The 26286-nt window shown below is 48.9% G+C and overlaps 1 protein-coding gene across 1 annotated transcript; it reads left to right on the forward strand.

The window, feature by feature from the left end:
- Positions 1–10903: 10903 nt before the first annotated feature.
- On the forward strand, positions 10904–21386 carry FGF23 (fibroblast growth factor 23). The gene is made up of 3 exons (XM_068972131.1): positions 10904–11191; positions 17444–17547; positions 19103–21386. The coding sequence occupies exons 1-3, from the start codon at positions 10996–10998 to the stop codon at positions 19538–19540; spliced, it is 738 nt and encodes a 245-aa protein (XP_068828232.1). The 5' UTR covers positions 10904–10995; the 3' UTR covers positions 19541–21386.
- The last annotated feature ends 4900 nt before the right edge of the window (positions 21387–26286 follow it).

The following is a 26286-nucleotide window of genomic DNA, read 5'->3' on the forward strand; positions in this document are numbered from 1 at the left end:
GTCAGACTTGACCTAGGGACGGAACAACTCCAAACAAAAACAACAAGCGCCAATATGCGATAGGCATCGGAAGTAACTCTGAAATGACAGTAACTCTGAAGGTCACTTGTGAGGAATTATGGCTGCAGGAAAGATCCAGGTGGGAATGGTCAGATGGTTCCCACCTGGATCTACAGTAGGAGGTTAGAGTTTGGAAAAGGAACTGCCAGCAGCAAGAAAAACTGACCATCTACCAAGCAGGGCTACGTGACCCCTTCCCATGAGATTGTGTACCACACGTGTCACTGTGTTAAATCTTATTGACCATCTAATGAGACGGGTATAATTATGGTTCCCTTTTTTTAACTTTTTCTTTTATATTGAAATATAGGTGATTAACAGTGTAGTGATAACTTCAGTGGAAAGCAAAGTGGTTCAGTCTTATGTATGGTGATGGTGGTTTAGTCGCTCAGCCGTGTCCAACTCTTTTCGACCCCATGGACTGTAGCCCGCCAGGCTCCTCTGTCCATGGGATTTCCCAGGCAAGAATACCGGAGTGGGTTGCCATTTCCTACATCAGGGGATCGTCCCCATTCCAGGGAGGGAATCTGTGTCTCCTGTTTGGCAGGATTCTTTACCATTGAGACATCTGGGAAGCCCAGTTATACATACTCATGCATCTATTCTTTTTCAAATGCTTTTTCCATTTAGGTTGTTACATAATATTGAGCAGAATTCCCTGTGCCCTGCAATAGGTTTGACCTCCTTTTTGACAGATGAGAGAACTGAGTCTCAGAGTGGGGAAGTGGCTTGATGGTGCAGAGCTCGGGTTCTGGCCCAAACTGTCAAACCACAGGGCCTTCCTTCAACCACAGAACTCTGCTCACTCCAAGGCACACTGAAGACAATTGATTCCCGCAGGGAGACGGGGCAGGGGGTCAGAGCACAGAGGTGCCAGGCGGCTGGCTTCTCGCCTCGCCCTGTGGACTCCCCACCCCTCCCCATGGTGAGGCGGGAGCATCCTGCCTGCCCCACCCCCACGTGTCAGCAGCTGTGACCTCCAGCAGCCCAAGGGGATGCCTTTCTCCGGAAGCCCCCGCATCCTGCTTTCTGCTGAACCCAAGCACATCGGGCCGCCCATCCCAGCTGCAGCACACAGACAACCTGACCTGACAGGCTGGGCTGAATCACCAGCCCCCTCAGCTAGAAATAGCCCTCCAAGAAGTGTGCGGTGGCTACGTGTCCACCGGGAGGGGAGGAGGCCGGGCAGGGGGGCCAAGGAGTCCCAGGACCCCGAGATAACACGGGCCCGGATGTGCGGCATCCCAAACGCAGTGGACTGGCCTGGGTCACAGGCTCCGAGGAGGTGAGTGGGCACCAGGATGTCTGCTCTCCGACGTGGGCTGCGTGACAAGCCCCAGGCATCCTGCGAGGGCGGGCTGGGTTCCGATGGGCAGCCTACGAGTGCCAATCAGATCAGGCAGGCCGTGTGCACACACACACACACACACACACACACACACACACACACAAGGCAACTCTGCAGTTCACAGTTCCCATTGTTGTTCTCTGGACACAGTCCCAGCTTGACAAGCATCCTCATCGTCTCTCTGGTTCTGGTCAAAAGAGCAGAGTGGGAGGGGTTAGGAGGAGATAGCAGCCCAGCGAAGTTTAGCCAGCAGGATAACCAAGGCTTCTAGGCCTTGCTCCTTCTTCCCCACCTGTGCGAGTGTGCTCACTCATGTCTGACTCTTTGTGACCCCATAGACTATAGCCCACCAGGCTCCTCTGTCCACGGGTATTCTCCAGACAAGAATACTGAAGTGGGTTGTCATGCCCTTCTCCAGGGGATCTTCCCAACCCAAGGATGGAACCCTGGTCTCTTAGGTCTCCTGCACTGGCAGGCAGGTTCTTTACCACTGGTGCCACCTGGGAATCCCTCTTCCTCACCTAGAAGAGAGAAAACATTCCAAGTTCCTCCTGCAGAGCCTAATTGCAGGGTACCAGATCCCTCCAGCTCTCCCTGCCACTGCTCTCTGCCCATCATGTTCCCACCCCAGCCACTCAGTTAAAGTCCCTGAAAATGGGAACACACACCAGATATGGAGCGAGGGGGTGTCTTTGGCAGAGCTCTGAATTCAGAGCAAGAAGGCCAGGGTCTGTCTCCCGGCTGTGCCTCAGAGGAAGCATAAAACCTTGCATAAGTCCCAGATTGATCCTCGGTTTGTTCAGACATCAAATGGGATTCCTACTCTCCCACGGAGTGGTTGGGAAGATCAGATAAGAGAATGCATGTAAGAAGAGCTTCTCTGGTGGTCCAATGGATAAGACTCTGAGCTTCCAATGCAGGGGCTGCAGGTTCGATCCCTGATCAGGGAACTAGAAATCCATACACTGCAGAGTAGCCAAGAAGAGAGAGAGAGAGAATGGATGTGAGGATGTTCTGTGAGACTGTTCCATTTGGAAAGCCTTTTGTAAATGTCAGGGATGGAGCTTTTGTTATTACATGAGACCTAGGGCACGCGGGCCAGTCCCAGCTTCAGTGTGGATCACCTTGGAGACGCAGCTGAAAATCTCCTCTGGGACACTGCTCTCACCTCCTCCTTGGGCTTACACGGGGCCTTGGGCTCGAGTAGGTGTGAGATAGCACTTTACCCCTAGGGCTCTTTTTATACCTGGAGCAAGTGTGATGATCTTGGAATGGGGCTTCCAAATCTTCCTCACACAGGGGTCCAGATAGAAGGTGGCATCTGTCTGCAAGCTGGCCACCCATCCCCCCAGGTCCCAGCCATGCCCTGCACATCTGCTATCCCTGGGGATTCACAGGACACAGAGCTCAGGAAAGCACCACTTCAAATTATAAACTTCTTTGAAAAAAAAAGTGGTGGGAGGCAGGGTAACAAATTGGCAAACTTTATATTGAGAATCCTCAGGCGGTAGAGAATGAGATGGTTGGATGGCATCACTGACTCAATGGACTTGAATCTGAGCAAACTCTGGGAGACAGTGATGGACAGGAAGCCTGGTGTGCTGCAGTCCATGGGGTCGCAAAGAGTCGGGCACGACTTGGCAACTGAACAACAACAGCAACAAATACTGAGAATCCTTATTCAAAAGCTGGCTACCCCAATCCATCCCATGCTCCCTTCCCCGCTTGGTTTCCATGTTTGTTCTCTATGTCTGTGTCTCTCGTGCAAATAAGATCATTTATACCATTTTCCTTTTACTGGCTTACTTCTCTCTGGATGACATTACTCTAGAGTCATCCCTGTCTGACTGGGACTGACACATATACACTATCGATACTGTGTATAAAATAGATAACTAATGAGAACCTACTGTATAGCCCAGGGAACTCTACTCAGCGCTCCGAGCGACCTAGATGGGAAGGAAATCCCAAAGGGAGGGAATATACGTATATGTACAGCTGATTCACTTTGCTGCATAGCAGAAACTAACTCAGCATTGGGAAGCAACTAGATTCCGATAAACATTAATTTAAAAAAATAAATAAATATAATCTTTTGTTTTTATGCAAAAACATATAAAGTCTTATCTCAAAATAAAATCTCATCTCTAAAACAAGCTGTGTTGCCCTATTCCCTCCCCCATACCCCTAGGCCCACCTCTCCCCACTTCCCCAGCAAGCCTGACCCCAGTCTCTGGCTTTGCTCTGAATGGACCCAGCTCAGCCCCACTCTTGTCACCCAAAGTGAACCCTCTGACATCCCTCCCGCAGCCCGGGACACGCGGTGTTGTCTTATCTCTCCCCGGCCGTCATGGAGGAGGCCAGGAGAGGGCTTCCAGTAAGAAGGGTGTCAGCGGAAAAAAGGAAGGGGGGAGGTGGCGGAGGAAAGGGGACGTGAGCTGCAGCCTCAGGTCAGTCTATGTTCCGCTGTCAAGCTCTTCTGTGACCCGCCCTTGACCGGGGTCCCCAGTGAAGGCGTCCACAGGGCTTTAACTCCTCCTTGTCTGGCAACATAAGTTTCATTCGGACCACCACAGGCCAGACAGCAGCAACATGGGTTCTGTGACATTCGAGAAGCTGTTTGCATTTCACTGGGGAATGTATCAGGCGGGTTCTAGCTATATATTTGGATTTCCTCTTGAGTACATCTGTTGGGCTGAGACTGATATTATAGGGACCTATAATATTAAATGTTAAAAATACACAATCCTTTGTGTGATATTCAATATTAAATTAACAGCATCTGTAGTGTTTGTAATTTAAAAACTACATGATAAAGGACAGAGAGGAAATAGAGATTTAAAAAACAATTTTAAAAAATGAGCAAAACCAAGAGCTGGTTCATTGAAAGGATAAACAAGACTGGCAAACCTCTGACCAGGCTCACCAAGAAGAGAGAGAGAATCCAAATAAGCCAAATAAGAAATGGAAAAGGAGACATAACAACTGATACCGCAGAAACACCAAATAACACAAGGGAACACTATGAACAGTTACATACCAACAAATTCAACAACCTAGAAAGAATGCGCAGGTTTCTAGAAACATACAGCCCAACAAAGTTGAATTAAGAAAAAAACAGATCATTTAAACAGACTTATTACCAAAAGTAAAAAAAAAAAAAATCTCCAATTTAAAAAAGTAGTACAATAAATAAAATAACATCTGTAATTTAAAACCAAATGATCGGAGAGGAAACACAAGAAAATAGAGAGTAAAGGCAACTTTCTTGCTTGAGTTAATCCCTAATCCAGTGTGAACATAAGCAAGGCAAGAGGGGAAAAACGAGGCCAGCAGCAGAGAACAATAAACCCTCTGTCTACATCCACAGGTGGGCACTTCCCAGCTGACCAGGTCAAGTGTAGCAGGTGATAAAGTGAGTTATTGTGGAGGGGAATGGAAGACATGACAGGGTCTGACCCCCAGAGACACTGCCAAACTGAGACACCCGGTAGGGACTTGAGAGATTATTCCATTCACACATCCACCTCCCCAGCAGACAGCTGGGAATACAGGTCAGAGAGGAGGGTGCGGTTCCGCAGTTTGCAGGCACAGATTTTGAAAAACACATGTCTGCCCAGCGATGGGGAAGCTGCTCCGTGTGACAGGGTATGTGAGAGACTGAACGTGTCTTATCTTAAGGCACTAAAGGTAACGAGTAAATGCAGGCAGATGGGTGCTGTTTCAACAGATCTCATTTCTCTGACCCTGGAATGAATTGTTCCAGGTGGTGATCCCATTTCGACCCCCATTCAGGCAAATGCCATGGCTGAGTTTTGTTCTCAATCTTTGGAATACACGTTCTTTTCTTAGGGCAGTTATAACAGTGGGCTTCCCAGATGGCTCAGTAGTAAAGAATCTGCCTGCCGATGCAGGAGACATCAGAGAGGCAGATTCGATCCCTGGGTCAGAAACAGCCCCTGGAGGAAGAAATGGCAACCCACTCCAGTATCCTTACTGGAGAATCCCATGGACAGAGGAGCCTGGTGGGCTACAGTCCATGGGGTCCCAAAGAGTCGGACACAATTGCTCGACTGAGCACACACACAGAAGTTAACAACTAAATTGAGCAGAGAGCTCTCATATGCCTCCCCCAGCACATAATCTCCTCTACTACCAGCATCTTGCATTAAGTATTGTCACAATCAGTGAAGCAATATTGACATGTGATGACTAACAAAGGTCTCGAGTTTACATGAGGGTCCACTCCTTGGCTCATGAATTCTATGTGGCTGTGTGTCCACCATTACAGTCTCTCCGGGAACAGTTTCACAGCCTTAAAGCTCCCCTGTGCTCCAGTGCTTGGGTGTGGGTGTCCTCCCAGCGCTCAGCTCCTCTCACTGTCTCAGCCGGTGCCCGAGTGCCAGCAGCCACAGACGGCAGGGTGCAGGGCATGACTGTACGCTTGCAGGGCTGGCCCCGCCCTAAAGCCTTTGCCCTCCAGGGGTGCTGTTTCCTAGGATGTCCCCGTCTCCTGGTTCTCCTCGCCCCCAGCCACTCCTTCCACATTCTCATGACAGCTTCCTCTCAGTCACCAAGTAGCAGAGCCCCCTCCCACACACACACACACAGACACACCCTGCAGCCTCTTCAGAATTCCTATCCAGCATGACGCATACCTTCTTGAAAAGCGTTAAACCCCTATGCTGAGCAAGCACTCAGATATCGTTTTCATCAAACACACTCAAACAATTGCTCTTCTTATTTTTTTTTTTAAAGCTTTCAAGCTCTGTAGTGGTAGCGGTTTAGTCAGTAAGTCGTATCCCACTCTTTTGCGACCCCATGAACTATGCATAGCTTGCCAGACTCCTCTGTCCATGAGATTTCCTAGGCAAGAATACTAGAGTGAGTAGCCATTTCCTTCTCCAAGGGGATCTTCCCAACCCAGGGATTGAACCTGGCAGGCAGATTTTTTACCAGCTGAGCCACCAGGGAAACCCTTCAAGCTCTGTAGTAAGTTGATACTAGGTGGCAAAGTTGAATGGTATGCATTTGAAAGTCAAAGCTTATTTTTCCAAAAGTCAATAAATAACACCCAGATGCCTATCCTTTTCATCCACAGCTATTGCCGACCCATCAGTGTCAGTAATTACAGATTTACAAGGTCACTGGAAGCTTGAGGGTTCACTGGCAGAAGCAGCAGGTGTGGAAACAATTCTCACCTCAGCGTTTTAGATGGATTTGAACTTCTTTCCAGGCCCTGATGGTGCATCCACTCTGCCTGGGTCCAAGGGTCCCTCTCTCAGGCTGTTGGAGAAGGGTGGGACCAGACGACAAGTCCTCCCAAGGGCCTTTATTTTGGAAAGTTCTTTAAGAACTTCATCACCTCTCAGTCAAAACCTCCCATGGGGTTACTCATCTCCTCTTCCATCCTTTCCTTCCCAAAAGAGATGTTTCATTTTCTCCTTCCCAAGGCAGACATTTCAGCTTATTTTTCTGGTCATGTTAAGTGAAAGTCACTCAGTCATGTCCTACTCTTTGTAACCCCATGGACTATACAGTCCATGGAATTCTCCAGGCCAGAATACTGGAGCGGGTAGCTTTTTCCTTCTGCAAGGGATCTTCCCAACCCAGGAATCGAACCCAGGTCTCCCACATTGCAGGCGGATTCTTTACCAGCTAAGCCACAGCAGAGCCCAAGAATACAGGAGTGGGTAGCCTGTCCCTTCTCCAGGGGATCCTCCTGACCTAGGAATCGAATCAGGGTCTCCTGCATTGCAGGCAGATTCTTTACCAGCTGAGCTATCAGGGAAGATTTGGTCATGGTAGCCTTCCCAAAATAAAACCCCTTGGGAGGACTTGGGAGGACAACTTGGGAGGTATTGACTCTTGACTGAGAGGTGATGCCCTCTTTTTAAGTGTATTTTATTGAACTACAGTCGATTTACAATGTGCGTTAGTGTCTGGTGTACAGCAAAGTGATTCCATTATACATACGCTTATATATGTTAATATACATGGTTTATATACATATACATGCACTTGTTAATCCCAAACTCCCTGTCCATCCCTTGCCCAACCTGCCTCCCCCTTGACAACCACAAGTCTGTTCTCTGTGTCTGTGAGTCTGTTCCTGTTTTGTAAATAAGTCCATTTGTGCCATATGTGAGATTCCACGCGAGTGATATCGTGTGATATTTGTCTTTGTCCGATTCCCTTCACTTAGTGTGATAATCTCTAGGTCCATCCATGTTGCTGCATCATTTCATTCTTTTTATGACTGAGTAGTATTCCATTGTGCTTATATGCACCACATCTTTATCCATTCATCTGCTGATGGATTTAAGTTGCTCCCATGTCTTGACTATTGTAAATAGTGTTGCTATGAACATAGAGTTCATGTCTCTTTTCAAATTATAGTTTTCTCCACATATATGCCCAGGAGTGGGATTGCCGGATCATATGGCAATTTTATTTTTAGTTTTTTGAGGAACTTCCATACTGCTCTCCATAATGGCTGCACCAATTTATATCCCCACTAACAGTGTAGGGGGGAGTTCCTTTTTCTCCAGAATTTATTATTTGTAGATTTTTACATGATGGCTCTTCTGACCAGTGTGAGGTGGTTCTTCATTGTAGTTTTGAGATGTGAAGTTCTTAAAGTGGCCTGACAGCCTGTCTCACAGGACTGTCAGAGCATCAGATGGGATGCTGGGTGTAGACGCAGATTGTAGGTTGGGAAGAGCTGGACAGAAGCTAGCCGTCTCCTGCCCAGCATGTCATCAGCTCCTTGAAGAGCAGGACTGTCCTTTTTCATTCTTAGGCTTCCCTAAAGACTTCCTACAAAGCACTGGCTGAAAGGTAGGCTTCCTATAAACACTTATGTAAGAATGCATTGGGGAAGAGAGAATCTGATTGGATATTAGGAAACGCGCTTTAACTGTCAGCAGAACATCACACGGGATGACGCTTTCAGGAAGGCCATCCCTCCTGGAGGCTTAGGCATTGATCTTCCTGACTCCAGGGATTGGATGGGCAAGATGGCAGGGGAAACCACTGTTGAAATGATATACCCCGAAGACGTACAGGTAGGGAACAGAGACCTTCTTCTGCAGACAGGAGCTTCACAGTCCCACAAAGCAGAGAAAACCCTGACCCACTCTGAGACCACCTCCCCACAAGGGAAGGGGCCAGGGTGGTTTGCCTTCCAACCAGACTGGGACTGGAGCCAATGCCCACATCCTCCTCCCAAGACACCTGCCCTGCGTCCCACCGTGCCTTGGTGGGGGCTGGGACAACCCTCCCCATCCACCCTGTGAGTCTCCCTCAAGCCTCTCTTGCCCTCACGTCCTCCTGGACCAGTGGGTCCACCCAGAGATCTGTCCCTCCTCCGGATGCCCTGCTAAGCCCCACCCACCCTGGCCGTCCAGTCCCTCTCAGAAGGCAACTTGTAGGGAACAAATCACAGGATCATGGCGTGGATCCCTTGAAGATAAGTTTGCATTGTATTCGGTAACTCCTCCCCTGCCCCTTCTGGCACAGGGAAGGCTCTCAGTACCCCTGCGGCTGGCTTTACAGTGCTACCCACCATCAGATGCTCCTGAATGACTTGTACTTCAATCCTCAAAGCTGCTTCTTCGGTTCGCTGAGGCATGGGGTTCTTTGTACGAACCATTCTGTGACTGTTCCTAAAAAAAGGCTGTCTGACACATAGCATCAGTGGTGCTGGGTTCATCGCTCAGTCATGTCTGACTTTTTGTGACCCCATGGACTGCAGCCCACCAGGCTCCTCCGTCCATGGGTTTCCCAGGCAAGAATATTGGAGTGGGTTGCCCTTTCCTCCTCCAGGGGATCTTCCTGACCCAGGGGTGGAACCCAGGTCTCCTGCAGCCACCAGGGAAGCCCCGCATAGAGCATTGAATCTTCTCTCTAACCTGGGGCGTCAGCACCCTGTGTCTTAGAGACACATCCTGGGTCCAGGTGAGAAGCACTGTGCACCTTTGCTCCTGGTCCTTCCTCTCCCGCTCTCGTGACTTCAGCCCCAACCCGCGGTGGGCTCAGGACATGCAGCTTCAGACTCGACCACTCCCGGTATAAGCTGCGTGTTATTTAAACTGTCTTCACCAGCCTCCTCATCTACACAGAGGAGGTAACAGTTCCTCCCCCAGAGAGTTACTATGAAGAATACATGAGTTACATGTAAAGCGCTTAGTAAGCTCTCCGTAAGTGCCACGTGTCACCAGGATTATTATGGGGCCAGCAGCCTGGGGAAACTAAGACGCTGTCCCTGCTCTCCTGCTCATCTGCTTTGTGACTCCAGACATATAAACCCCAAGAGCTCCCTTTCTTCATGCAAAAAATTAAAATGTTGTTAATGCCTGGTGTGTCTACCTCACAGGGTGGCCGTGAGATCAGATGAGCAAATACACGTGAAAAATGCTTTTATAAACTATGAAAACATGTATACATGCAGAATAACAAACACCAGGTTTCTGTGCCTGCATCTGTGTGACCTCGCACCCCGTGATGCCTTGTGCAATAGTTCCTGACTTTTCTCTGCCTCCTGTGTTAGCTGAGGGCTCCTGGGGCAGGCATCACATCTCTCTCCTCCAATCAGAAGACATATCCAGTCCCAGGACCCAGGCCCCCTAAGGACTAACTGTGGGGCCCCTTGGCCTGCAGCTCTGCTCCAGGGACCCTTCTGGGCACTGCTCCCTAGGTATAGCCAGCAGACGTCCCATCTTCACAAGCTCTCTGAATTCAACTCCACGCTGCCAGGGAGACCACTATCCTGGTTGAGTGGCCCTGGGCAGTCCACATCAGGGAAACCAAGCAATCGAACCTCAGCATTTCATAAAGGAGCAGTGACTTTGGGTCTTTTTCCTTCCTTCCCATCTCAAATCCTTCCCAAGGCAGCAACTTTGGCTTTGGGTGCCTCAGCCTCTGGCTCCCAAATCTTCACGAGGATGGAGTCTTGGAGGATGCCACAGCCTGATGCTGACCTGGGTTACTTCTGCATCCCTCCAGACACCCACCTAGCACTGTGCACAGAGAACGTTCTGGATGCACAGTTCCTGACTGGAATTCAAAACACTCGTTTGGGAGAGAAGCAAAATGAGTGGACTTGATGGGAGATTAATTGCACAGAAGTCTGTCGACTGCATGGCTGAAGCTGGATTTTTTTCAGAACTGCTGGCTGCCTTCACATTTCCTGGTGGAAGTGGGGCAGGTCAGCAGACAGCCCAGAGTCGTAGATAACTTTTGCCCACACATCATTCACTTTTGGGAGCGTTGGCTTGAAATTGAGGGGTGTGTGTGTTTATGTGTGTGTGTGTGTGCGTGTCTGGAACCGACGTGCCTTCCGTGAGCCTCAGAGATCCCTGTATTCTCTTCAAATGGGCTGATTACAACACAGAGGATGTGGACGGCGGAGTTTTTCCTGTTTGATGTCACACTGCTACCCTTTAAAAGTCCGAGGGGAAAAAAGGAGGGAATGCAGCTGAGGAGCCTCAGGCCAGAAACCAGCAAAGAAGAGGAGAAAGAGGCCGGCAGAGTCAGGGAGGCAGGGTCGGGTTTCAGACTCAGCACCGATCACTCAGAGAGCTGAGATGCTGGGGGCCCGCCTGGGGCTCTGGGTCTGCACCCTGAGCTGTGCGGTCCAAGCCTATCCCAACAGCTCCCCGCTGCTGGGCTCCAGCTGGGGCGGCCTCACCCACTTGTACACAGCCACGGCCAGGAACAGCTACCACCTGCAGATCCATGGAGATGGGCACGTAGATGGCTCCCCGCAGCAGACCGTCTACAGTGAGTGGGGCTCCACCCATGCCGGGGGAAGGGGGCTGCTCCGAGCATCCACCTTCAGGGGCCTGGGGAGGCCTTAGCTGGGCCAGAGGGTGAATGCAGCCTCCTAGACCCTTGTCCAGTGTGTGTGTGTGTGTGTGTGTGTGTGTGTGTGTGTGTGTTTAGACCTCGGGAGAATATTCTGTCACCTCCCCAATTAGTGTTTATTGGTTTCTCCCAACAGGAATAATTTCCACCTGAACTAAAATCTGTCTTCCCACAAAGAGCAACCTCTTCCCCTTTGCCCTGTCCAAAAAGTCATAAAAATGTACAAATGATAGACAAGGAGGCTGGGAGGAAGGGAAGCCAGACCAGTCAGTAGATGCTGAGTTATGCTCACTTTGGACTGGCTTAGCCTTGGAGGTTGTAAAGAGGATTCTTGTACCAGACCAAGGCTTGGGATAGATGAATCCAGGGGCTCTTTCCAACTCCGGGCTTCTATTATTCTGGCCATGTAAAAGTTCTCAGGAAAAATGTATCAAAGACTAGACTAGACAGCGTTCACTGTCTTCATGAGTCTGACCCAGTGAATCCACACACCCATCCGTGCACTCATCCATCTGACAACCTTACTGAGGGCTTCAGTGGTACCCAGGCTGCTATGAGCCAGTGAGTCTTCTCTGTGGAGCTGAAAGGTCTACCTAGTAGCAAATTGAGCTGCTTGGAAACTCACTGAAAACATAAGACAATCAGAATGTTTTTAAAGATCAGGTTTGTGGGAAATTGGACCACAGACTACAATAGTCAGCCAACTAGCTGTGCTTCCGATGTCCCCAGAAGGGAAAATGGGGTGGGAAGAGGATGGATGTTTAAAAAGACATGGTCTTCTCTTTTATGAGAACTAGTAAAAATTACTCTAAGGATACAGAAAAATGCCAACTGATTCAAAATTCAGTCAGAGGAGTGAAAGAGTAATCACAATCTCTGTTTAATTTTAAAAAATGTATTGTAGGAATGACTTGCCCTTTATTGCTGCAAGGAATGATTCAGTAATTTTGCGACGGCCTTGCAGCATGCAAGACATTCATTCTGCTAAGAATCAAATGGCCTTAAACGTGGTAGCAAGACAGATGAACAAGCAAAGCCGAGGATCAGACAGACCTCCTCAAATTCTCAGCAGGTGCTGACGGGAGATAGGAAGAAGGTCTCCCCAAATACCAAATGGTTTCCAGAACTCAGGGCAATATGGTAGAATTCAGGCGCCAACAGCTTGGAAGCCAAGTTTGAGCCACATGGCAAAAATCTGAACTAAATCAGGATACAGTTGTTGCCGCCAATGGAGCGCATGTTTTATTCAATGGCTACTTAGCAGCATCTGCAATGTGTCCGACATTACCCAAAGCTAAGGTGACTTCAAAAGAAGACCCAGCCCTTCAAGCACCTCCAGGCTTCGAACCCTTCATGTCTTCCCACTGTGAAGAGACTATTAGGAATCATGGATTTGCACCTCTCATGGAGGGTCACCCTCCCTTCAAGATGAGAGATGATTTTCAATGCAGCATAGTAGATTATGGTACATTACTGTGATTCCCCTAGATGGAAAGGGCTGCAGACAATTAGAGACTGCTTCTAAAACTTATCTTCCTTTGATGAAAGGAAGCCCCCAAAGATGCATCCTGGTGGGGATGGGAGGAGGGCTGTGAGTGGTGCCAGAAGGGGGCGGGGCTTAGCCTACTGAATTTGCAGAATGAATCAGAGAACTTTCCCTCTTGTAGCCACTGACCTCAGGCCCCCAAAAGGCACAGAGCGCTAGTTGGAATGAATTAAAATCACTGAGAGGAAGCAAAGTGAAATGGACTGACTTCAGATTTTTTTTTTTTTTTTTACAGAAATGTGCTTTTGTTTTGTCATATATAGACTCTAGCTAAGCCTGTGTCTCTGGCAATTAAGAAACCTGGGAAGGGACGGAGTCAGGGGTGGGAGGGAGACATTTCTCCTAGTTTGTATAAACTTTTATATTATTCAGATCAGTTGTCATGAGCATTATATACATATAGATAAAGAAATAGATTAGAGAAAGAGAGAGATAGGTAGGCTAAGATAAAAAGTTACCCAAAAAGGAAAGAAGAAACACTGATACGTGTAACTAGCTAGCACAACCAAGTAACAGGCTGAAGAATTTGTAATGACCTCCCCACCAAGCGATGCTGGAATTTTTGTAAAACCAACGATGGTTTCACATTGATGGAAAGATGTGGGGTGTATTTCCCCTCCTAATTAATTATGCATTTCCAGTAAAATACAGTTCACTTGATTAATGTGCTTTACAAAATTCTTTTTTTTTAACTTTTATAAGTGAGGAACTTTGATTAATTGTTGAGTGTTCAGCCCATCTTTGGTTTGTTGATCATCATTACATTATCTGCTACAAGATGCTAGACCCTCAGGTCTAGGGAACCTCTCTGAAGCCTGTATCTCCTCCCTACTGTAAACAAGGTCACCCTCTTGAATCCCGTGAGCCCCACTATGTGGCAAGAGTAGCAACGAGATGCTTATTACTCCCAGTTAATATTTCTGTCTAGATCCTAAACTTTTTACTTCCTTCACCTTCCCCAGTGTCACTTTCTTTACATGAAGCTGAACCATCCTTGGGCTTTTTAATCTTTCAAAATAATATCTTTCTTTTGGGGACCCCAAGGCTGTTTTGGAGAAGGAAATGGCAACCCACTCCTGTATTCTTGCCTGGAGAATCTCATGGACAGAGGAGCCTGACGGTCTACACCCTATGGGGTGGCAAAGAATCGGACATGACTGAGCAACTAACACACAACACAAAGCTGTTTACACCCATCATCTTATTTGTCACTTACTGGCCATGAGATGAGAATAGGGGAGAAAATTTTCTACTTTTACAGCAGAGGGTGAAGCAAAATGGTCATAGTAACAATCACTGGTATTTAGAAAGTGTGTTTATAGTGGATAAAAATATTATCTCCTTACATCCCAGAGTCGACCAAATGGGGTAAATGATTGTGCTCCAAATGAGAAAACAGAGATTCAGGAACACAGATAACTGGCTTGTGGTCACATATGGTAAGTGACCTAAAGAACACCTGGACAGGGTCCCACGCTTCTCCTGGGGTCAGGTACACAGACATGGCATCATGAAAGGAAATGTCCTTCACACCTGCCAGGCTCCAACAGATGTGGTCCCAGCAGCCAGGGGTTGGTTGATGCCTTCTTTCTGCCAAATTCTGCCCATGGGTCTGTGCAGACCTGCCTTGGCCCCCTGCACCGGGGAGAGAAAGCAGCTCTTGCCTTTGTTAGACTTCTGCATCGGCTCCCATGGATTTGGTTCGAGCCTGCGCACCCTCACAGCAGCGGCTCCCTGTCCCTCTGCAGGCTGCCTTCTGTCCGCAGTGGCCCTGGACACCACACACACCACCCAGAGGGACGCAGGCATCCACCGGTGACAGCCCAAGTGGTGGCTTGTCGTCAAGGGCAGGCCAGCCACCCTCCATGGAGCCTTCCATCTGCTAAACATTTTCAAGGCACTTTTACAGCATCATCCCTTTTGATCCTGCCGCAGGCCTGGGGAGCAGGCAGCGCAGCTGTGAGACGAGAGCGATGACTTGCGGAGGCTACAACATTAGTAGGAGCCGTAACAGGGAACAGAATCTTAATGTCTGGGTTCCGGGCTGCTGGCTCAGAACCTCTCCCCTGACCCCCTCCAGGGCACCACGACCTGGAAGCCTCATAGCCATGGCCTGGATTTTGGCCCCTGATTGTGTCTTCTGAGGCTTGTCATGACAGGCTTGTCATGTTGGAGATGAGCTCCTGGGCCGTGGGCAAAGGATGTCAGGGTCACGGACCGGAGTTTGAATATTGCCATAGTTTCCTCATCATTTAAATTGGGAGGTTGCTACTTCCAACATTAATAGTGGTGACATTAACAACATAGCAGCTGGGGTTTTAAAAAATTCTTTTTTATTTCTTTAGTTTTAGTGCCCAAGGCATGTGGGATCTAAATTCTCCAACCAGGAATTGAACCTGAGCCCCCCTGCAATGGAAACTTAGGGTCTTAACCACTGGACAAGTAGGCAAGTCCCATATTTTGAGAACTTATCAAGTACTCAGAGTACAACCTCTCGAAAACAGTTATGAAGTGTAATTTTTTTTTTTCCAGCTAGATTGAAAAATCATCAGGCTAGAAACAGCTTCTTGTTCCTTATGTTTCAGGTCTTCCCTCGACAGTAACTGTAGATCTGAGACACCCCGACAGACGCCACTATGGAGGATTTCATATCCTCTGCACCTCCCATAACCCACCCCACTTCCAGAAGCTTCTGTCAAGGCCAATCCTTAGCCACACTTGGAAACCAACGACTGCTCCCCTTGGGCTTCTTTCTGGGCTCACTCTCGGCCTCACGGCCTCTGCCTGTCATCATTCTGACTGCTCTGAGCTCACCTAGGGTCTGAGCACTGCCTGCCGCTGTCCTTGGAGGGCTCTGCATGGATCCCATAGTGGGTAGATCTGGGGTGTAACTCACCAACGAGGCGCCACCACTTACTGGGCACACATGCCCGGCATCCACAGCTCTCCAGGCTACCTTTCTAGAAGACCCCTGCCTGAACTACCTCCCTGGGGACTCTGAGGCCAAATGAGACATTTGGGGAACAATTCTCTGGTCGGCTAAGGGAAGAGACCCTGAGATTTAAAAAAATGATCCTAGTAGAAAATGTCAGGAAATTAAACACATTTGGGGAGGAAGTCTTGCTCAATTATCAATCACATCACACTTTTTATGGTCTAATTGTACCCTTGCTACAAAACAGAAACTTTAGACTTTATTTAAAGTCACTGGTACTTCTTAAAACTGCAAGTCTCCACGGGGGTGGGCAAAGGAGTGGGGGGGTCACACTTAAAGCTGCTGTCACTTACTCAGGGTGTAAGTAGTATTAATGGCTGTCAGGCTTTTGTCCAGGGCTAGGGGGTTATTCAATTGTTATTTTCAGCTGTGCTGGGTCTTTACTGCCACGTGTGACTTTCTCTAGTTGTAGCAAGTGGGGGACACTCTCCATTGCAGGGCAAGGGCTTCTCATTGCAGTGGCATCTCTTGCTGAGGAATATGGGCTCTAGAGCGTGCGGGCTTCGGTAGTTGTGGTGCCCAGGCTTAGTTGCCCCACGGCATGTGGAATCTCCCGAACCAGGGATGGAACCCGTGTCCCCTGCATTGGCAGGTGGATTCCCAACCACTGGACCACCAGGGAAGCCCCAGGGCTAGGTTTTGAGAGAGGCTGCCCCTGAGGGAGAGGGGCACCTGCAAGTGAGAACAGGAAAAAGAATAGTGATGGAGAAGCAAGAAGTAATTCCCTGCATCCATTCACCATGGAAAGCTAAACCACCTGTTTCTCCACACTAGCGAGGCATAAACTTATTAACACAGGTGATGCAGTACATGCTGTGCTGGGGTGAGCCATTGTTTGGAGGGGCTGAGAAGAAGGAACAGTCCATGCAGGTGAGGGAGATTAGAAAAGTCTCCATAAAATGGGGACATATGAGCCTGGCCTTGGAGCATGAGTGACCTGGATACACAGAGAGGAGAGGAGAAGATTCACTCAAATACAGTTTTTGACACAGAAAGGGTGCTGACTGCTGTATCACCGGCTCCGCACAGCTATCTCGGTGGAGGATCAGGCTCCAAGTACAATCTGGATTCCTGAAAGACATCTGGGCATAGATTTCAAAATCACAAAAGCTTGGGAGAATGTGACCACCACGGCAAACATTAAGCAGTATGAGCCAAGGACTTCCCTGGTGGTCCAATGGTTAAGATTCTGCACTTCCAATGTGGGGGGGAAGGGGGGACACAGGTTCAATCCCTGGACGGGGAACTAAGATCTATACTGTCAAAACATAAAAGTATGAGCCAAACTCATACTACTATGAGTTACTAGTATAAGTTTGTCCCCTTACATAAAAGTATGTCCCCCAAAAGGGGACAACAGAGTCCAGGGAGAGAGAACCATATTGGCACGGGTAGAAGAATGCTGGGAGCTTGGGGTGCTCCTGACAGGCAGGGGGAGAAACAGGAGGCAAGGCGGAGGGGAGGGGCATGGGGAAGTGGGAGTCAGAAGAAAGAGGCTGAACAAGGACAACTGTGAGGAGTTCTGTGAAGTCCTCACCCTGCCCCCTTCAGATCAATCAAGGCAGGCTTCTTGGAGGTGGGGACCACATGTGAAGCCAGGTTTGGACTTGAATGGTTTTCTCCACAGGCGCCCTGATGATCAGATCGGAGGATGCAGGCTTCGTGGTGATAACAGGTGTGATGAGCAGGCGGTACCTCTGCATGGACTTCACAGGCAACATTTTTGGATCCGTGAGTTTCTTTTTGTGCTGGGTTATTATTTGCAAATACTTATCTCACAGCTCTGGCAAAACATAGAACTTTATAGCTTAAAGATTTTCACTTGCAGTGTATCTTGGTGATCTTTTCACTGAGGACTTTTACCCATCTAAGTATCAGATGCTCTGGTTTATACAACTGGGTTCTGAACCCAGGATGTCCAGTTCTAGGGTTCCTGGGCTCTCAGCTTCTAATCTGACCTGCCCCACTTGGTCCCCATTTTTGTACCTGGCACAGCACCTTGTCTGCAGCCCAGGTCCTCATGTCACATCCGTTCATATTGTAAAGTCCGTTAGAAAGAAAGGGTGAGAAGCCGCTGGCATCTCATGATGTTCCTAGATGTCCGTGACCTTGGGCAAGTTCCCTATATCTGTCAACTTGTTTCCTGACCTGGAAGAAGTCAAGGGTGGGGATGTGGATCATATGCCCTGTGGGCTTCCCCCAATTCAAGGTCTGCAAGGAATTCTCTCCGTCCCAGCTGTGACAGCTGCTCTGTGCTGGAGAGCGGCAGCGCCGCCCTCCCAAATATCAGGCCTTAAAACAGCAGCAGGAAGGCGGAGCTCCGGAGCTCCTCCCACCAGAAATTCCAAGACAGCAATTCCTTTCTGTTTGGCTTGCTGTGTCCCAGCACCCGCCACAGAGTCTGACCCAGCGCAGATAAATATCTGTTGAACAAATATAGATAAATAGATAGGAAAATACCTGTTGACCACATACAGGCATATAGAGAGTCCTCATCTTTAAAATACTGACTTCCTGGACTCTGGGGTTTCCCTAGCTCAGTCGGTAAAGAATCTGCCTACAGTGCAGGAGACCTGGGTTCAAACCCTGGGTGGGGAAGATCCCCTGAATAAGGAAATGGCAAACTCACTCCAGTATTCTTGCCTGGAGAATTCCTCGGACAGAGGAGACTGGCAGGTCCATGGTGTCAGAAAGAGTCGGACACAACTGAGTGCCTAACACTTTCTTTCCTGGACTTTGAGGATTGAATGGCATACTCTGCAAAGGTCCCAGCGGTCACTGGGCAAAACGCGGCCCCAATGAGTGGCTGAGTGAGGGCTTGCCTAGGTCATCTGGTGATGAAGTTCATGTCCTGAATTCCCACGTTCTGTCTCCGCTGGGAGCACCCTCACTTATGTGGGGCCCCACAAACCTCAGCCCACCTTTGTCCAGGTAAAAAGGCTGACCCAAGTCGCCACTGAGCCCAAAAAGGGTTTAAAGGGCAGTGACAGGGCAGGACGAGGCCGCATGGAAGTCGGCCTCCTTCCAGAAAGCTGGTTTTGACCAGCGTGGCTCCAGGAAGCCACACGCCGCCAGTGAGTCCTCAGGCGGGCCGAGAGGAACCGCGCTGGGGGCCTGGTAGCTTGGAAATGAGTGGAAATCCCTTTTGCCCAGCAGGGCACGAAGGGGTTTTAAAGGCACGGCCCTAGCAGAGTGGGCCGGAGGGATGGGGTCCTCGGGGTGCGGCTGGTCGTATCCAGTCCCCGCAGGCTCCGGGTTCACCCCAGTCTCTCTGCCCCGCTTGCAGCATCACTTCAGCCCGGAGAGCTGCCGGTTCCGGCAGCGGACGCTGGAGAACGGCTACGACGTGTACCACTCGCCGCAGCACCGCTTCCTCGTCAGCCTGGGCCGGGCCAAGCGCGCCTTCCTGCCGGGTACCAACCCGCCCCCATACGCGCAGTTCCTGTCGCGCAGGAACGAGATCCCTCTGCCGCACTTCGCCGCCACCGCGCGGCCCCGGCGCCACACGCGCAGCGCGCACGACGGCGGGGACCCGCTCAGCGTGCTCAAGCCGCGCGCCCGCGCCACGCCCGTGCCCGCCGCCTGCTCCCAGGAGCTACCCAGCGCCGAGGACGCCGGCCCTGCCGCCAGCGACCCGCTCGGGGTGCTCCGCGGACACCGGCTGGACGTGCGCGCCGGCTCCGCGGGCGCCGAGCGCTGCCGGCCCTTCCCCGGCTTCGCCTAGGGCGTCCGACTTGGGAAAGCCACATCGTCTCCTGGGGGACAGGCTCCCTTGCCACCCCTAGCAAAGGAGGTGGAGTGGGGTGGTGGCTCCCTCCCCGGGAGGTCTGGCACTCCCCGCTCCAGGGGAAATCGCCCTTTGAGGGCTGCGGGATGGAATTCCTCACCTTCCTCATCCCACCTCTCCACGCACCCCTGGGAGAGAAGGGGTCCCCGCCCACTCTCCTCTTCCCTCTTCTGTCCTCTCCATCAGTCCAGTCATTAAGAACAAAGGCTTAGAGACTTCCCTGGTGGTCCAGTGGTTAAAATTCAGCCGTGCCAATGCAGGGCATGTGGGTTCGATCCCTGGTGGAGGAACTGAGATCCCACATGCCTTGCGGGCCAAAACAAACAAAATTTAAAAAGCAACAAAGGTTTAGGCAGTTGATCCCCCCCAACACCCCCTCCTCTCACGCGGGGAGGTGAAGGGGAGAACCCAAGCCAGCAGATTCTTCACTAGCACTTCTTTGTGTCATCTGCCTGGACCCTGCTTGGCGGGGACCTGAGAGGACATTAACAGATCGACTGGGCAATCCTACTGGCAAACATCCTTAAGCATCTCTGGAAAAGCCTGTCCACAAGATTGGCGGTAGGCTGGTCAAAGCTTAGCCAAAATGACTGCTCAGAGATGGGAGGCAAGGGATCAAGGTGGAAACATCCCCTCCCTACTGGGCGGTCCCCCTGCCCTGCCCTGCCCTCTCCCTCTCTGCAGCCAAAGCCCGGTGCCCAGAGTGACCCCTGTGGCCCTGACACAGCTCTGCCTCTTGGACCGCCTCTGGCTTGAGTGAATTGAGCTTAAGGAGGGGATCCAGTCTTGGCTCCAGAGACTCTACACTGCTAGGATTTGTTTTTACAAGGGGAAAAAATTCAAACTCTCCTTAGAGGTGTTTAAGTCTCTGCTTCCAGGTTGAGTGGCAATCCCAACTACACAACTGTTGCAGGGAGGTCTTGAGACCACTGCTGTGGGTTTTGGGGTCTTTGTGGCAATTGTGCCCTTTCACGAAGTGGCATTGAGGATCCTGGGGAAAGAAATGCAGGACTGGGAACCCCAGTGCAGGAGTTAGAAAAAGCCAGCATTGTCAGCTCTTCATCACGACCCTACCTGCCCTGAAGCCATGGCCAGAAGCTTAGCTAACACTCTCCTAGGGTGGCATGTCTGGGTGTTACTCCACTTGGAAGTTCTGGGGGCACCAAAGACAGTTTTCAGTCCCAGAAGCCCCAGCGGCACCCTGAGGAATACCGACTCTCACTTACAGACGATGGAGCACCAGGCAGGGGACTGATGACTTAGGCATCCCCAGGGGCCCCGTTCCTACCTCTGTTTCAATGGCCACCTGAAGAGGAGAATGTGGGCAAGCAGGGCAGATCTAAATAGCAGCTTCCTCCCAGTCACCTCACCACCCTCCTTGCCGCCCCCCGCTTCTCATCATGCACCCAATCTTAGAAACTGATCCGCTGTCCTCAAGGGTTTTAGGCTGAAGGACCGGTTCCTATTTTGAAACACTGACTGTGTATGACACTATATAGCAGTACATGGCAACTATTTCCTCTATAGTCTTCATTTCCCATCGGAGATACTATTATACTGTATAAGAGCTACTGGAGAACTCCATGGAAAGGACTTCAGCAGAAAACTGGTTCTTTGGGGTTTTCTCTTTGGCAGAGCCGAGGGAGCCCCACAGTCTTTTGTCCCTTAGCACATGGCAATATTTATTTATTTATTTGGAAGATTTTTGCCTCTCACTCTGTATTTATAGATATTTATAAAAATGTAACCCCACCCTTTTCCTTTCTTCTGTTAAAAAAAAATAAAATTTATCTCAGCTTCTCTGAGTTTCTTTTTTTGTATGCATACATAAAAGTATTTCAAAATGAGAATAAAAGGAATTATGGTAGAGGAGCACTGGGAAAATGTAGAGAAAGCAAACCTGAAAAAAAAACCAGAACTTTAAAATATTCCGGGTTTTCCCATACACAAATGAACTCAGTAATTTTGACTAATTCAGACAGAATTCTGGAAAACAAAGAAAAAATTTTAATCGTGATTATATTTCTGGTCACTCTAGCTTGTTGTTTCCTTCAAAGAGAGAAAATTTTCTGTTTGAAAAATACCCACAGAGACAACAACATCAAGATTCCAGTAACCCTCTGAAGGAACATGACACATCTCCAGGCTCTGGATGCAATAAGGGGAAATGGCCCACAGTCCAGAGAAAATGCAGGCACTAGAGACCAGCCGTTAGATGAGCCAGGTCCTGGAACCGGTGACAGGACCTTTGAAGCAGTTATGATAAATATATTTAAGGATTTAAAAGGAAAGAATGGTACCAAGGAATAAACAGATCAGAGAAAAGAAATAATAAAGAACCAAGCAGAAATCAAGACTTGAAAAATATCTGAAATAATAAATTTATTAAGCAGGTTTAACAGTAGATTGAAGATGAAAGAATAGCCATTGAAGATAATAAAGTCAACATATACCCTAAAGAAAGAAAAAATGTTAAAAAAAAAAACATCATGACCGGTGTCTCAATGATTTGTGTGACAGTATCAAACTGTCCAAAGTATGTGTAAGTGGAGTTCCAGGAAAGGAACAGAAAAAGTTGAGGAATATTATTTGAAGATATAACGGCTGAAATTTCCCAAAAATTGATGAAAAATGAATGCACTGATACAAGAAGTTCATCAAACCTCAAGAAAAATAACAACAAAGGTAATCACAGTCAAACTGTGATTTGGGGATGGCTCCGTGGGTAAAAGGAGCAGGCGATGGCACCCCTCTCCAGCACTCTTGCCTGGCAAATCCCACGGACGGAGGGGCCTGGAGGGCTGCAGTCTATGGGGCCGCAGAGAGTCAGACACAACTGAGCGACTTCACTTTCACTTTTCACTTTCATGCACTGGAGAAGGAAATGGCAACCCACCCCAGTGTTCTTGCCTGGAGAATCCCAGGGACGGGCGAGCCTGGTGGGCTGCCATCTATGGGTCGCACAGAGTCAGACACGACTGAAGTGACTTAGCAGCAGCAGCAGTGGGTAAAGAATCCACCGGCAATACAGGAGACACAGGAGACCTGGGTTTGGTCCCTCAGTCGGGAAGACCCCCTGGAAGAGGAAATGACAGCCCACTCCAGTGTTCTTGCCTGGAGAATCCCATGGACAGAGCAGCCTGGTGGGCTGGAGGCCGTGCGGTGGCAGAGTCGGACACGACTGAGTGCCTAACACTTTCATTTCAACACACTGAAATTTTGCAGAGGAAAGTACATGGGATCTCCAGATTGCTCTCCAGTGTTTCAGGGGAAAACATACACATGAGCCTGCAGGACAAAACAAATGGTTCAAAATGTAAGCAAGCGGTGAATCTGGGTTAAGAGATTAACATGAGGAGTTTCTTGTATTATTCTTGCCACTTTTCTGTAGGTATGATATATCAAAAGCAAAAGGTTACCAACACACACACACACTTTATTATAATTATTCTCCATTTAATATGAGGAAATAGCAGCTCGGGGACATGGAGAGACTCAGCCACAAAACTACTAGAAGCTGAATGCAAGTCTACTGACCACGAATCTTCCCCATGTTACGGCCTGGCCCCATCAGACATGAACCTATCAACAGATGAGCCCCAGCCCTTACAACAGGCCACAAAGGCAGGCCTCCCTCCCTCATCCCTTCTGCTTTCTGCCCTCTTCTCCTGTCACCCACCCAGACTTCCCAGTACCCGCTCCCCCCGCACCAGCTTGGGTCCCACACAGAGCTAGACCCCTCCTCCTCCATCCCTGTGCCCCCCATCTCCATCTGGGTTGCTCGTCTCCTCCCACAGACGAGCAGAGTTCACTCTTGGTTTCAGTCTTTGGATCCCACCTTCTGCTCCCGGCATCCCTCAAATAAAGCAGCACGCCTCCCTTGGGTCTTCCGGTCTCATTTCCCTCCACTGCAAAGAGCCCACTGACAGGTCCTGTATTCATCTTCCCAGACAGAGTACAGGTTCCACAAGGATGGTCTATTTTTTTTGTTCACTGCTATATATTTGCAGTTCTTAGAATAGCTCTAATAATTCTTATAACAGCCTGGCATGTATGTGCCATGCTCAAAATATATTTACCGAATGACTAATTGAACACAGGCATGCGATTCCAGTTATAATTGCAACAGAATTTTTCTGGAAATTAATGAACTGATTCCAACATGTGTACAGAATAGAGGTGCTCACCGTGCAGGGTACTTGGCTGTGAAGCTGCAGTAACTGAGGACAGTCCTATGGGAACAAAGTTGTTGTTGTTTTAGTGGCTAAGTCATGTCTGACTGTTTGCGACCCCACAGACTGTAGCCCACCAGGCTCCTCTGTCCATGGGATTTCCCAGGCAAGTATATTCGAGTGCTTTACTGGGCTGCCATTTCCTTCGCCAGGGGATCTTGCCAACCCAGGGACTGAACTCAAGTCTCCTGCACTGCAGGCAGATTCTTTACAGCTGAACCACCTAGAAAGCCTGCATGGGAACCCAGAGCTCCCTAAAATGGGGCAAAGTCCACTCCCTCTAGCAAATGTGGGTGCATGGGGGTCTGACTGAGAATCAGGAACCAACTGGGAAAAGAAACACTTGGTAACCGTTCACCACATGGGAAAAAATACCTAAAACTGAATTCTGACTTTACAGTAATCAAAAACAAATTCCAGATGATTTAGAGAGGAAATATTCAGAAAACTCCTTAACACTGTAAGAAAAAGATTAGGTTATGACCTCATGGTAGGAAAAGCTTCTTAAAGACACCCCCAACTCCCCCAAATCATAAACAATAGGGTATATCCGTTTGACCTCAAAAAAAGACACATATATTAAAAAGGTGTATGGTGGCGTACCCAAGAGACGAGTGAACTGGAGGACATCAAGGCCTCCTATAACTCACTAAGAAAAAGCTACACAGCCGAACAGAAAGCCAAACCAAGGATGCAGGCTGACTGATGACCTGCCAGAGAGGGAACCCCATGGTCAAGATGCACACACACAAAAATGCCCAGACTCCAGCAGTCACAGAAAAGCTCATTAACACAGGGGCATATCCTTCATTCGTCACATTAACGCACTTTCACCAGACAAAATCAAGTGTTGCCGAAGATGTGGAGACCAGCTTCTGAAATACTTCCAGTGAGACAAAAAACCACTGTTCTGGAGAATACGGGCTCCTGTCAGACGGGGGATGCACGCTTTCTCCGACACAGCACAAGGCCACTCCCTGAAGCACTGTTTCTATTCAGAAAATGGTGAATAAACCAAAACATCCACTGATGGGAGAATAAAGAAATAAAACGTACTGTTTATTCTGCAGAATACAGTGGTTAGAGAAGTAACCGGATCTGTACAGACCAGTATAGAGCCCCAAGATACACACAGGAAGTGAGAAGTCAGAATAGACCGATGCTGTGTCTGTTTGTAAAACGCCAGAATGATTCCGTTCCCTGATGATACCAGGCGGCCATGGGAAGGATGCGGGTGGTGTGTGGACCCAAGGTGCTGGCCGCCTCTGCGGAGAACAGGAGGGAACAGGGCAGTGATGGCTGCTGAGAGGAACTTTACTTCTATCTCAATGTGTTATTAAAAAAAAAAGGAGGGGGTTAGTTATTACTTCTGGAGGGTGGGGAAGTGGGCACTTATTATTCGTCCTTTTCTGGTTACTTTGCAGCTGTCTGTCTGCCGTGAGCTTCCTGCGTGCGCGACCACACCCTCCATTCCAGGACCACCAGTGGCACTGGGCACACCGAAGACTGCATGATCCTGAACCTGGCGTGCGTCTACGTGTGACTTTAGCCTTAAGTGACAGAGAGACTCAGTCTCACCCTCTTGTGAGCTGAGGCTCACAGCATTCATCAACATGACTATTTATAAGCAGAACTGCATGGCATACACTTTCTCCATAGAGACGAGGATTTCAGAAGGACCCCCATCTGTTGCACAGAATTTCAGTTCAGTTCCGTCGCTCAGTCCTGTCTGACTCTTTGCGACCCCAACAACAGCAGCATGCCAGGCTTCCCTGTCCATCACCAACTTTCTGAGCTTGCTCAAACTCAGGTCCGTGAAGTCGGTAATGATAACCCAAATCCCTTTTCTCTAGCACCATCTGGTGGAAAAGAGAGAAAACCTCATCTTGAACAAATCCCCACTGCTTTGAAGCAAATCAGCAACTGTGTGCTTTCTTAAGCACCATGTTCAAACTAAATTCTTCAGCCCATAGGTTAGATATGAAAAGTCTGCTCTTTTTGTTTCTCCTGCGTTGATTCCCTCTTTAAAATTCTGTAATAGATGATGGTTCTTCCTCACTATAATGTTCTGCAACTACAAGCCACGTTTATCTATTATCTCAAACCCTCCCGAGTCCACAGTTACAACAGTTGATTTCCATAGTAGATTTAGTGTCGTTTGCTTTTATGTAAACTATGACAGCAGGCTTCCTTTAAGGACTTTTTGAATATAACATACTGTCACACAAATATGGAGTGGAAATTACAAGTTCCCTCTTCCAAGCACTGGATGAAGACGGCAAAAGAAAAAAAAAAAAAAAACAGTATCATACCAAGAGCCAAGAAAACAAGTTAGATTTTTCAGACATTAAAGAAAAACATTAAAAAAAAAAAAAGACATAGTAACCCAAACCATAGTAACAGGGTTATTCATGCCTCAATTCACAATACTGAGTTCCCTCATCCATTTAC

Source organism: Capricornis sumatraensis, chromosome 4, assembly GCF_032405125.1.
Source record: "Capricornis sumatraensis isolate serow.1 chromosome 4, serow.2, whole genome shotgun sequence".
In the NCBI taxonomy this organism is placed as follows: domain Eukaryota; kingdom Metazoa; phylum Chordata; class Mammalia; order Artiodactyla; family Bovidae; genus Capricornis; species Capricornis sumatraensis.

Bases quoted from the DNA above. Each gene is read 5' to 3' on its own strand.
- FGF23 (XM_068972131.1), top strand. From the start codon at position 10,996: ATGCTGGGGGCCCGCCTGGGGCTCTGGGTCTGCACCCTGAGCTGTGCG. The intron at 11,192-17,443 runs GTGAGTGGGGCT...TTTTCTCCACAG, and splicing joins CCCGCAGCAGACCGTCTACA to GCGCCCTGATGATCAGATCG. The intron at 17,548-19,102 runs GTGAGTTTCTTT...CCCCGCTTGCAG, and splicing joins CAGGCAACATTTTTGGATCC to CATCACTTCAGCCCGGAGAG.